The 13299-nt window shown below is 35.0% G+C and overlaps 1 protein-coding gene across 5 annotated transcripts in view; it reads right to left on the reverse strand.

Moving 5' to 3' along the window:
• Positions 1-13299, reverse strand: part of Kair1d (Kainate-type ionotropic glutamate receptor subunit 1D) — a 233017-nt gene that overhangs the window by 10670 nt on the left and 209048 nt on the right. For all 5 annotated transcript variants that reach the window (XM_071772582.1, XM_071772581.1, XM_071772584.1 and 2 more), the window contains 3 exons: positions 8159-8179; positions 5807-5959; positions 1546-1767 (listed from right to left, as the gene is read on the reverse strand). In XM_071772582.1, the coding sequence (XP_071628683.1) occupies positions 1546-1767; positions 5807-5959; positions 8159-8179 (396 nt within the window). The remainder of the gene's footprint in view (positions 1-1545; positions 1768-5806; positions 5960-8158; positions 8180-13299) is intronic.

Below are 13299 nucleotides of genomic sequence, written 5' to 3' on the forward strand. Positions count from 1 at the left end.
TCAGGGTTTATTTTGCGAATAACGTTATCTTAGATATCAAGTAAATCTGATTTTGTTTTAAGTATAGATGGCAAAATAATTAATGATGGAAATTGAAATTATGAGAAAATTTTGATAAATTTCCAGATTTATCAAGAGGTAGAGCTTGAAATAATATTATCTTCGTTATTAAATAAATCTAATTTCTAAATTTTGCGTTTTAAGTATAGATGGCAAAATACTTAATCGAAAAATTATAAGAAAAGAACTACTGATAATTTTTGATGAATTTCCAGATCCATCGAGAGATAGAGCTTAAAATAAATTTAGATATTTAAATACTTTTTAATTAAGATTTCGCCATAAACACATGTTAAAATAGTATTTGTTGTATTTATTCCTGGCAACAGAAACACGTCAATTAATATATTTTCATGCCTTTATTGGAAAATAGAACTTTCTAAATATTACTGATTTTAAAAATGAAATTCAGAGAATGATCTTTTATATAAACATTTGATATAAGTTTCGTAGCATTCTGCAATGTACACCTAGGACGCGTTGCATGTTCTTATCAGTGACAGATCCGTTTAGCTGCGGATCCGAACGTATATACCGAAGAAACGTTAGGACATCGACGTTTTTACGAGAACGATTCTCACGCAACGTATCCCGCTTCTTACCGCGCGGGAAACTTGCTGTCGTCCCTTTCTTGAGCGAGTTTCGAAGTACTTAATACATTATCCAGTACATTATTTGTCGCCGCAATTAGCGTTGAGAATAAGTAATGTGAATCGAGCGCGTCGCGAAAACTTCAATTAAGTCGCGCGCATATCTGGTTTCCGCGTCCCTCTTATCTTCTTTCCTCGCCGAGTAAAAAGGGGAAGCGGGAAGTTAACGAGTGCGCAAGCTTCGCTAATGGATGGAAAAAATTTTTCCATCCCGCTGTGCCTGCGCTGCTTAAATACGGCGACGTTCCTGTTTTGTTCGCGCCTCGATTAAAGCAACGATTTCCGAGCCCGCTGCGCGATTGTCACGATTTTTGCAGACATGTCTTCGAACAAAATAAATAATGATTTAGTATATTTCTTTATTTCAATTGAAACTTTGCATGTTTTTAAAATTTATATTGTAAATTGAATAATTTTTTCTTTTCCTAGAGTTTCATACGCATCTTGTAACATAATTATCTTAAATTTCTACCTCGTTAGTACAACTTGTTTTAAACGATAATAAGATAAGAGAGATTTAGTGCGATTTAAAGACACGTATATTGTAGTATTTTAATAAATTAAACTACTTAATTAATTGATATTTATTATTTTTCTATAACAGAAAACCAACAAAGAATGCAATTTCTATATAATACAATCAAATCAGTTAAAGAAATAGGAAAATATAATATTATACATTATCTTATTTCATTCAAATTAAATAGTATTCAATTATTTATGAGATTCAAAGAAGCAAAACTTAAGTATTCGAAGAAAGTTTTATTCAATATATTATTCTGATGTTTGAGGGAGGAAAGCCGCGCGCGCATTCTTTGGAAACACGGTTACTCACCAGTATAGTCGTCACGATGAAAGTCTTATTCTGTAAGTTTTCAACAATTTGAGTGTAAACGTCGCCGTAGCTCCTCGTGAAGTTGATACCTTTGGTACTGTTCCAAGTACCGATTTTCTTCAAGCCTTCTTTGTTATTCAGCTCGATGATGTCTAGAACGAAGTCGGAGCGAAATCCCTGATGATCGAACTTGATAATACCCGTGAGCCCCGTCATCTCTACCTGAAATACACGTCGAATATATTTAGCAGTTAAAATTGTACATATATGCTATATTCCTAAATATCATATTTAGTTATTAATTGTTATTAGGTTATAATTAAATAGAATTTAATTTACGTAATCACGAGAGATTGTTGATATTATATGCTTATAGGATATGAAAACATATTGTTGATATTCTTGATTATATTTATGCATATTAAAATATTGAAATATCTGACATGACGGTTTCATGCGCGAATAAATCAAAGTATACAGCCGATAAGAATTTAATATGCAACGTTGTGCGTGCGTGATGTACGGAGATTAGCGGAGTCTTAAAAATTGTGTAAAAAATTTTGCTAAATTTAAATTTCTGATTTCACACCTTTGATGTTTTGTTGCTGGCAAAAAATTGATTAACAATTTAATTTTATGTAAATTTTGTTTACTCATATATATAAATCTGCACTTAATTACCAACATATTCAATGACTTGACCGAAAGAAATTTGAGAACGAAGATAGATGTATGTACACACAGCCAAATTTGGGTACGAGTTGATTCATGGTGCATTTATTACGTATATTACGCGTATAAAGGATATGTCTAAACATTTACCGCTCGTAAATCCGATACGAAACGGGCATCTGGCGGCAGTATGCCGGGTGTTACACTTCGCAATTACTTGGGAAACACTGAAGATGCGTTAATACGCGACTATATTTCGAGGCGGAAATTCTATCATAATAAATTGTTCGTAAAGCGATTCGCGAGTAATTACGTACCGCATGATAACCGAACTCTCTGGATCGTCTTTCCCTTGCGCACATATTGTACATTCCGAAAACGATGCGGTGTAATTGCGGACGAAATTCTGGGCGACCGCTTGTAATTACCGTTTCATGAATATCGCGAAATTAAATTCTGTTCTGACACCCCGAGATTAATTTAGGTGCTATCATTACCGACGACTTATGACGTGATCCTTGAAAGGATTGAACCAATTTTAATTGATCAATGTAGCGTCATTAGACGAACGCCATATCAATATCACAAATAGATACACATAACTTTGATATATCATCATATGTCCACCGGAAAAAAATTATCAGTGGCAACATAATGTGCATTATTCATCACAAAATCTAGAAAACTAACGAGAGAATTCTGACATGATCATAGCATTTTAAAACATTTTCGTTGTCGAAAAATATTTAGTTAGTATTTCCTCGTTATATACTTCTCTTCATTATCGTCACAGTATGAAATAATGTTGAAGATTCATAATTTTAAATGTATAAAAGAGTATTATGAATCATATCTTTCAAAATATGATTTTAGATAAAATAAACATTAGATTGAAAAATATTTCTTTAAATGTTATTTTTTTCATGATTGATAAGAGGTATTCTGAGTTTTTATAAAGATTAGATATATCACGTAACTTGTAAGCCGGCACACACGGACGCGTGTATCGCGTAATTGGGTAGTTGCGTAACAAGTCCGCCGAAATTACACGTCTGGTTCTATCGACAGTTTTTGCTTATCCCGATCGGGACATTCGGCCGCGTGAGCGACAGGTTTCGTTCGTTCGTGACATATACGCAGTCACGAGTGCACGCGAGAGCCGCCTCGGCGTCAGAACATATCTTCCAGTACTTGTCAATTTCAACACGGCGACGTGTATGACGAGGCACGTTTCCATATCCTGCGTGCAATGCATATTTATATTTACGGTAACTCGTATCTATATACTGACGCTGTGCGTTACCATATCCTGTGCCATGCCGTTCGATTTCGCTGTTAAGCAGCTGCAGTGTACGCCGTGACAGCATTTGCTGCGAATAAATAGATTACGTCGGGATCATGCGAGATGCAATCAATATGAATAATTCTTCAACGTCTACCACACGCACATAGATTATCTCGTGTATACTAATTTATCTATTTAAAAAAAAATTTGATAAACTTTTCTTTAAAAAATACATTGTGTGCTTTTTATTTAGCGACTCAAGTTGACACAAGCGTCATTCTATCTTTGTTGCTCACTAGATGTTGAAAAGAGACAGAATTAACGCTTGTGTCGACTTGAGTCGCTAAATGAAAAGCACACATTATTATCTGATCGGAGAGAGAAGCTCGTAGTGTTCACGCAAAATTATATAAAAAATAGAATACCTATAGGGTTTTATTATAAATACAATGTTTCAACGCGTCAATGTTGTGGCTTTATGCTTTTTACTGTCTTAAGTTTTAATAATTTTTATTAACACACAGTCCGAGCCTTTAAATGTTCATATATTCGAAAACGCTCCATTTAGCATAAAAATCTGAATCTTTATTATCTTCAAGTAGGTTTTTTTTAGAAAGTAAATTTAAAGAAAGAGTTACGAAACCAGTCGTATCGATTAGAAACTTCGTCGTACATGGCTTGAATATCGCGTGCTTGTAAATCTATGCACAAGCTATGCGAGGCACAGCATACATACGGCCTATGCAGTCCTTCGCGTCAGGATGCTCCGCGGCGAAACCGCGAACAACAATTTGTCAGCACGCGTGACAGCTTCGTTTAAACTGGAGTAACTTTCCATTGTCCCACGGGAACAATCGCGCGGATCGCGGCAAGTCAATGCGTCCGTGCTCCGCATGATTTCCTTCCACGTGACCACGCGTGTGTCACGTATTTATCAAATTTTTTCCTCTACTCGCGAAGAATAACGCGAAGATAATCTTTTGCGCGTTGCATTCAAAGTCAACCGGAAAACGCGCGGGATTTACATTTACATATATCCGCATTACATTAAATATGCAAAAGTCTTGGCTCCTTCATTACTTTTTAGTATATACACAAACTCTGTATCAAAGTCATATCTGATGTTGACTTGCGATATCAAAGGTATATGATTAATTTTCATGCTACATGATCATAAATAATAAATATGGACTTTGAAGGTACGAAGATCAATCCATCTGTGACGTAATTTTTAATATATACATGCGAACGTTAAATAAGTCTTTAAAAATCTATAGAAATGTTAGAAGATGGTAGTGTCAATATATGCGAGTGTGTGATTTACCTCTGATTGAGATATTCCGAGGAAGAAAAATTAAAAATTTTATTTTATACCTTTTACGCATTACGGGATAACGGGTGATGGCTTATCATGCATTGTGCGTAATGCACATGGCAAGACTCGTGTGCTGCTTGTTAATGAGCGGTACGTGGATTATGTGAAAGGCGAGCGAGCGAGTTGGTTGGATTAAGCGTATCGTTATAATGGCTTATTACGTTGTCGGTGCGATCGATTGGTGGTGCGCGAGATTAATTTCTCCCTAGCGTGATATATTCGCGATAACCCGCTTTCTGCCTTGCATCGTTGCATCGTTGAATACGAGCGTGCACTAATCATGCAGAAAGGTGGCTGTCGATAAACATATCGCCTTTGCTATTATATTGCGCCTCGTCAACCCGTGTTTTACGGGGATCGCGGCGAAATATTTTACGCTTGAAAGGATTGCGGAGATCCGATTCCGATCACACACACATTCATTGTCCCTAACGTAAATTCATTTGACTGCTTAATTAGTTTCAATTAAATTCGCCTAAGCCTAACAATCCATATTCATGACAGTTACGCGTGGAATATTTAGTATTGCATTTAGCGCTAAACGTAAAGCTAATTTGATATTTAATTTATCTATAATATAAAGATATTATGCATTCAATGTTAGAAATGTGAGAATTGCGTTGTTCATATAAATAAAACCGCTGTGAAAATATAGATTTATATCGATGGATTGTGTATCTAAAATTGAGAGAATCGCCGCGTATAGAAATTAAAAACTAAATAAAGAAATGTGAGAGAAATAAAAGAATTTACCGAGATTATTAATGCATTATTTACTATTTTACTTATACACATACATATTAGAACTTAATTAATTTATATTTATTAGAATAGTTCAAAAAAGAGTATAAGACTTTGACATAAAGAGCATATATGTTTCATACTTGAAAATACACGTAATATATTAATAGTTCTAGTCAATTACTCACGATCTTCATGTAGTTGATGAGCGAGTATCCGTGAGGCCAGGTGTCCGTTGATTCGCAGGATAACGGCTTGATATCGATCTGTTGGGACGTGTCGAGATCGTGTAATGCCTTGGCGAAGAGATGGACGGCATCGTACAGCAACGACGTTTCAGTCTACGAATTGCAAACATGACGAAATGTCATCGACATGAGAGACACGGCGTATATAAGATACTTCGCGCAAAGTGATTGGATGGAAGATTTTAAGAAACGTTGGGCACGTGAAAAGGCTTTTGCCTTGAAAAAAGCATCTTTCCGTCTAGAAAAAAGCTATACAATATTGCGTGACATATATAATCCGAACCTTTTCCTCTATAACACGTTTTTACGTTATTAACGCGTTTGACACGCGGATATATCACTTTATGTATCTTACGCACAGCACGTGTCTACCGAATATCCTAGAAAATTATAAGATATTATTTTATATTAAATTTTGGCAACGATTTTCATTCGCAAAAAATGAGAAGGAGTATCCTTTTTCACGTCTCAAACTTCCAATGATAATTATAATGTTGTTAATTGAATCATAATAGAATTTTCATATTAGTTTGGATTTTCCAAGTAAAGTATTATAAACCGAAGTTTAATTCTGTGTTACAAAATCAATTTCGAGTATTTATTAGTATAACATGGATATTCATTGATGCAATAAAGTATATATTGTGCGTGATTATATGTATATCGTATGAGACTCTTAATACATATATATATCAAGAGAATTATACATTCGATAGTACCTTAGGTGCGAGATTTCAAAGGGAAATTTTCGACTATCTACGGACTATCTTGGGTGGAATTTGCAATTCCACACACTCGCGATATTGAAATTATCCAAAGGAGGAGAAAGGTTAAATCTCTCGAATTCACCATTTCACGAAAGGACTTTTGGAGATAGAGATCGGAGGTAGAGAAATTCTTGTTTCCGCCTTAACGCGCGGAAGAACGAAATCTCGGCCCCTCGGAGGATTTCACGGCAAATTGGCGCCTTTGTTTCCCCGACATTTATATTTCGTGACTCATGCGCGCGACATCTCCGCGATACTGTCGCTGTAAAAGCGATATCACCCTCGATATCGCGTCGTAGGTCATAGGGGTGTATATACCTCCCGATATATTCGGGACAACCAATATCCTTACCGGATTTTACGAGGCCTCTCCCGCGGAGAGCGTATTTACGAAGAAACTAGTCAATGTATCCGATTCACGTGTTTCCCGATATGAAGGAACTACAGGATGATATCCTTACGCCGACCGAAAGTTTCTTTCTAGAAATCTCTCAGGAAAACGACGCGCTTTCCCCTAACTTTATTCATTACTCGCGTATCACTCGCGAAAGGTAAAAGATGCGGCACGTCGTACGGTTTACGTTAAAATTTCATGCTGAAAAATATCGACGTGCTGAATTTATTTCCGAGTATCGATGGAAGTCTTTTCTTTTTTGGGTTATTTGGAAAGCTATCATAAAATTATCCGAAAAGGTTTCCAACCGAAATAATCCCGTCTTTCGTCAGTTTATCATGGAAATTCGGATGACATCTGAAGAGGATCCCGATAGTTTCTCGATACTTCGTAAGCAAGCGGGAAATTGATTTCGATTGCACGATTACGATCGGGATAGCTCCTCATGCTTCTTTTATCCAAAAACCATGCGGCTAAATTTTATGTCACTTTATTTTATTTTAATACTACCTTTATTCTACTCGATAAAGAACACACAGAACGCCTCAGAATTCTGTAAGTAATTTTCTATTTTGACGATTTTTAGTCTTTTTATTCTTCCATATAATCAGAATAAGATTCATATAAAATTAATCAAAGAATAATCTTTTTTCAGTATTTTCTTTAATTTTAAGAAATTTAAATTGAAAAACTATAGCTCGCGTTGTCTATGCGATATTTTGATACGATGTATACCTACAATGCATTCAATACGGACAATGCTACATAATAATCGTACAATTTCATAGAGCTGCAGTTTCCAATATTCACAAATGAATCGATTGACGTTCTTGATTAAACGTTCTCGCTTTTCGCAGATAATTCACTCGTATGAAATGTGAGATGTTGGATCGGTTTAACGCTTCATTGACTCTACGAATAATGAATTATAAACGTAAAAACGACCGTTTTATATCGTCGTGAAATTTTTTTAAAGCACATCTATTAATTTCAGTATGTTTCTTGCCGTAAAACTTATGAGAATTAGAAAATATGTAAACGCACTGTATCAAAATAAATTATATTAAAATTACTTCTGCAGTAGATGTTGTTTTATTTGTCTGACAATTAAGAAACGTATCTTTAACTTACCTTTATGGTAGTGAGATTATTCTGCTCCGCCACGCGTGCGTGAAAGAAAAGAAAAGCACAATTAATTATTAAATTTTCCAAAATCGAGGTAAGTACAAAGTATTTTTTTATACCTTAAAAGAATTAAAAATTATGATGTAAAAAGTATAATGTATAATATATGTAGGGCGTATAATAATATAATGTGTATAGGGCGTTAAATTCGATGACAGAAGATAACTGTGACTGCGTGTCCTCGATGCGTGAAATACTGGGAATGAAGAAAGATAATCCTTTGATCACCCATAGAAAGTCGCAAACCCGGATGTACTTGCTAACTAGTAAGAAACCAAATTGTGCCGTGTAATTACCGCGTTGAACTTCTTACGTAAGTCTACGGGACAAGTGGTGTCGCAAAATAATCTGCAATTTATGCACAAGCCTGGAATAACGAGCTTATGCTCGTTGCCGGTCCTAACGATTCCACCGGGCTGTATCCCCGTCTGTAATCGAATCAATGTATTGTCCGTTTGTTTGTCGCCGCGTGTACGCGATTGAGTTAATTAGCCTGGCTTTGACACGCTCGTAATGGGATTGCCCACATCCCTCCGAGGGACAGACATATCCCCGTTACGGAATTCGCCCAAACGTGATTGTTCGTTATGTGACGATGCCTTTGCGTAATGTCGTCGTTAAAACTCGAATCGGCGGCGCCGATGTTGTGATTATATGTTAACTCTCATAACTGTTCCAATGATGTCTTGGCGCTGCTTAATGTTTTGTCCATACTTTGTGTGTATAAGCGCAATGCGACACTAAACCAAATTATTAATTATTGAGTTAGAAGACAATTAAACATTTCTGTTTTTCTGAAAGGTATTACCGATGTTACTTGAGAAAATGGATTAATCATATATCAATACATTTATTTGATTCTCCAGGCATTTATATATTTTCTTAAATGTGGCTGCGTGTGGGTTTATAGAACGTCCTTAAATTAATGGAGAAAGAAATAGTCTTTTATATACTGATAAATCTTTCATGAATAAGACGTCTATTTGGAGGTCTTCTGTCAATTGTACGGTCTTAGAAGGATTCGTTCCATAAGAATGAAAAACGTTTTCCCGTTTGTATAGATGGAGAAGAACGATATCAATCTACTTTTTATTCATCACGGCTCACGTATTCTTAAGTTATTGAATATATGATCTGATTTCTTAATCTTTCTAAAATCTACAAAACAAAAGTAAAATAAAGTAACTAATGAATGTATTATCATCGAAAAATTAAGTCTTTATATATTTAGTATTTTTTTTTATTAATTGCCGAGTGTGAAAAACTATAGGTATTAGTTTCATTCACAAGTATTTGAATTTGGATTATTCAAGAAGCTCGTTTACTCTCTTTTTCTTTATTATTCCGCAATTTTTATATTTTTAATTTTAACGGTGGGAAGTCTGATGGGCGGCACCTCGTAAAGCTGCGACACTGTGCCTGATGAAACTGGCAAATTGAGAAAGTTTTTATTACTAGCGTCTCTGCGTGCCACGAATCGATGGCGCAGTCTTTGGCGCCATTCGTTTTGCGACTTCCAATTGACGATTTTATAAGTTTTATTTTATAAGATCGTACAAGAAAGTCGACCGAGAAAGAGAGAGAGAGAGAGAGAAAGAGAGAGTTTCTTTGTGCCGGCATTTCGTTCTTTTCCTCTCTTCGAAGCGAGTATCGAAGACGCACTATCTGTCGCCACGATGATATATCTTCCGTGAACTATTGGTTGTCTCTCCATGTCACGGAAAAGCCACCGCGAATTCTGTCGCCTATGTCATGTGACAGAAAACAATGTACGCGGAGGCATGTTCCTGATAAAAAAGAGTTGTGTGCAATTATTTCTTTACCGTAAATAAGTCTCAAAAGACAAGGAAATACAGATTTGTACATTTCGAAAACAAATATCAAGTAATTATTAATTAGTAATTAATATCGAGCAGTATTCTCGATAGTACTATTTTCGATTATAGCATTTTTTTCTCTTAAGTTTAAATTAGATCAGTATGTGTTGAATTATTACTGTACAGTAGACGTGGATTAATATTCTTGAAATATATGTAATTTTTTTCTATATTAATTAATTAGTTGATCAAAATTAAAATATATGAAATTATGAAGGCTTTTGAATAATGTGAGGATCAAAAGTATAAGTGAAAGAAAGAAATGTTTTGAATATATATAAAATATTCTTTTGCTTAGCCAGTGATAGTTCTAACAAAAATGATTGTTTAATTCTACCTAACTGACCACATTTATTATATGTATATGTATAATATCTTTTTCGTTCTTACTGTAAGCGTGACCATATGAGTATAATGCGATTGGAAGAAAATTTTAAATTTTTATATCCTTTTTATTAATATTACCACATGCAATTTATCACATGCATGAGCAGAATTATTTTCTTTGCATTATGAACGGGTCACGGATCAAACATACGTTTTTCTAAAAGAAAATTTATGTTGAAATTACAAGGGAGACAGAGTGGAAGAAAACCAACGATTACAGAGTTTTCTTTGTATGCCGGAAATTATTTACTGATCTCAATTAGTTATTTTATTTTAGAATTTTACTTTTGTGTTTTGCTAAGTTCGCTCTGTCAATCAATTTGTCCAAATTATTTAATTTTAACAGACATTCATGGAATTAAATAAAAATTCTGCAAATTCCACGTCATAAATAACATTGACACTTTCATAAAAATAAACTAAACATTTAACAATTTATTTTATTATCTCTGTTGCTATATTTTCTTATAAATCTGGAATTGTAAGAATAAAGAATTAGAATAGAATAGAATTGCAAGTATAGAGATCAAATATATCTTAGATATTATAATTTTATTTGTATTAAAAATTCTCACGCTTTCACAGGAACGTTCAGGAATGTCGTTGTTTTGTAAAGAGGCATAAAAGTATACATATCAAACAGACTGGTATATTGAACAAAATAATCTGTATATTAACTATAATTTTATGCAATAACATTTTAAATTCACATGTAATGTTATTAAAAAATAGATTGTATAAAAATAGGCTTAAGAAGTACATCCTTATTTTTTATCACGCTATGGCAACAGAGTAAATATTAGAGCGCTTGAATCACACCTCGACTTTCATGCGAAAAAGAGGGAGGTGACATAAAAAAAACATCTTTTACGGAATAATGTCGCGACGCGCTGCAACGAACGATGCAGCAGATCCGTCACATACTCGCGTACGGGGTACTGCAGCTACGTATACCGCAGAACATCGGCAAAAAGTTGTTGGGAAGTTTGTGCGAACGTGCAACCGTGTCCGAGCAAATTGGCCTTTTTAAGGGCCCGGGCGCGCTGGACCCAGCAGATGTTGCTTCCGTCGAAATAGCCGAACGTATATACGGATTCGCGCTTCTCAACTTTTCTGCAGTTGATGCCGTGCCAGATGCGACGGACGATATAATTCGCTTTTCGCGAATTGGCGTTTCGTTATATTCGCTTCTTTTATGACGTGTGGCAGCAACGCATCGTGCAAGATTCACTCTTAAAATCCTTAAATTTTTATTTTACGCCACTCGAAGTTTACGAGACCAGACTGTATTTATGGAACTACAACGAAATATGATGGTTTGACACAAGCCATATTTATTAGCCATTATTTATTAGTAAAAAAAAAAAACGTTAGGCAGACTTATGCTCTTCAAGCTTAAGACTTAAGATGTAAGAACGATGTAAATTTAATCAAGAAAATAATTGTTAATGATAATTAGCGATTCTTTTTCTATTGGTAATTTATAAGCATCCTTCCGAAAATTATGTTTTATATATAGTTATATGTTATATCTATATATTTATAAATGCTTTCTTTACTCACGCACATATGTGAGGAACCACGTAAAGTAGATTATATGTTAGCATGTTATAGGACGACAAGCTGCAGATATAAATGGAACAATGGTGAGAATGAGGGTGCTGACTCGAGTAATCTTGACAGATGAATGAAGATAAAGGAGCAAAGACTGCTATTTCACGAGACATCGTGATTAGTCATTCCCTAATTGTTACCTATGTGTCATTAATTGAGTGACGCTCAATCAACGAGTCGTTAAGCAAAAAACAAGCGATTAGTCTCTGAATCGATTTGTCTTTGAATCTATGTACGCGTGTCACTCAATACTAATGAATTTCTATTCACTGTAATGCATTATTATATTGTACGAAAAGTAAGTTTTCCAAACATTATTTAGAGGATTTAATTAATATCATAGATTGAGAGGATTAAACATTGCGATGGGTGATAATAATATGACGATAATAAATCTTTTAACAATTTTTAGCAAAGTTGTACATGTCCTATGTGAAAATCTGATGAATTATTATATTTCGTATAGATTCTGACGCTGTTGACGTTAAATCTTATCGCTGTAACGCCATACAGGACGTCGATATATCGACTTAATCGATACATCCAATAAAATGTCGACACCTAATGGAAGTACCTGCAAACTCGTGTGTACTTTCATGTACGCCGTCTATGTACGTATATACCGATTAATTTGCCGTCGTTTCATTACGCCGCGCCGTGTACAGAGTGTGTTCGGCACAGAAGTAGGTAAACTGCACACGTAATTTCCTACGCTGCGAGTCGCGCGCGCGACGTTTCTCGCCTTCGTATATGGATTGTATTTTGAAATCGGCTTACGGAAGTAAAGGAAGTAGTACGCGAACTGCACCCGCAGCGAAACTAACACGGAAATCATGTTTACGCATGGACTACGTTCTATCTGACCTGGCCTCTTCAAATTCGAGGCGCGCGCATAAAAACGGAGAGGTGTTTGCGGTTTCCGAGAACCGAGAAGGTAGTTATGTGATGTGGAATTGAAGAGCAACTTGCTTGTAGTTTCGCCGTACATATTAACATTACTAACATTACGCTGTACGGATATAAACTTGCGTAATATAATATTACAGTTGCGGTGTATAATATAACAATAAAATAGTATTCTAGCTTGATGCTGCTTGTTAATATAATAATACAGAGATGTGTACATTATTGCTTTAGTTTAGTAACATTATTATTTTACAAATATTTCAAGATTTGCACTTATTTCAAGCAATCAGTCTTAGAAAGTGT

Source organism: Temnothorax longispinosus, chromosome 3 (assembly GCF_030848805.1).
Source record: "Temnothorax longispinosus isolate EJ_2023e chromosome 3, Tlon_JGU_v1, whole genome shotgun sequence".
In the NCBI taxonomy this organism is placed as follows: domain Eukaryota; kingdom Metazoa; phylum Arthropoda; class Insecta; order Hymenoptera; family Formicidae; genus Temnothorax; species Temnothorax longispinosus.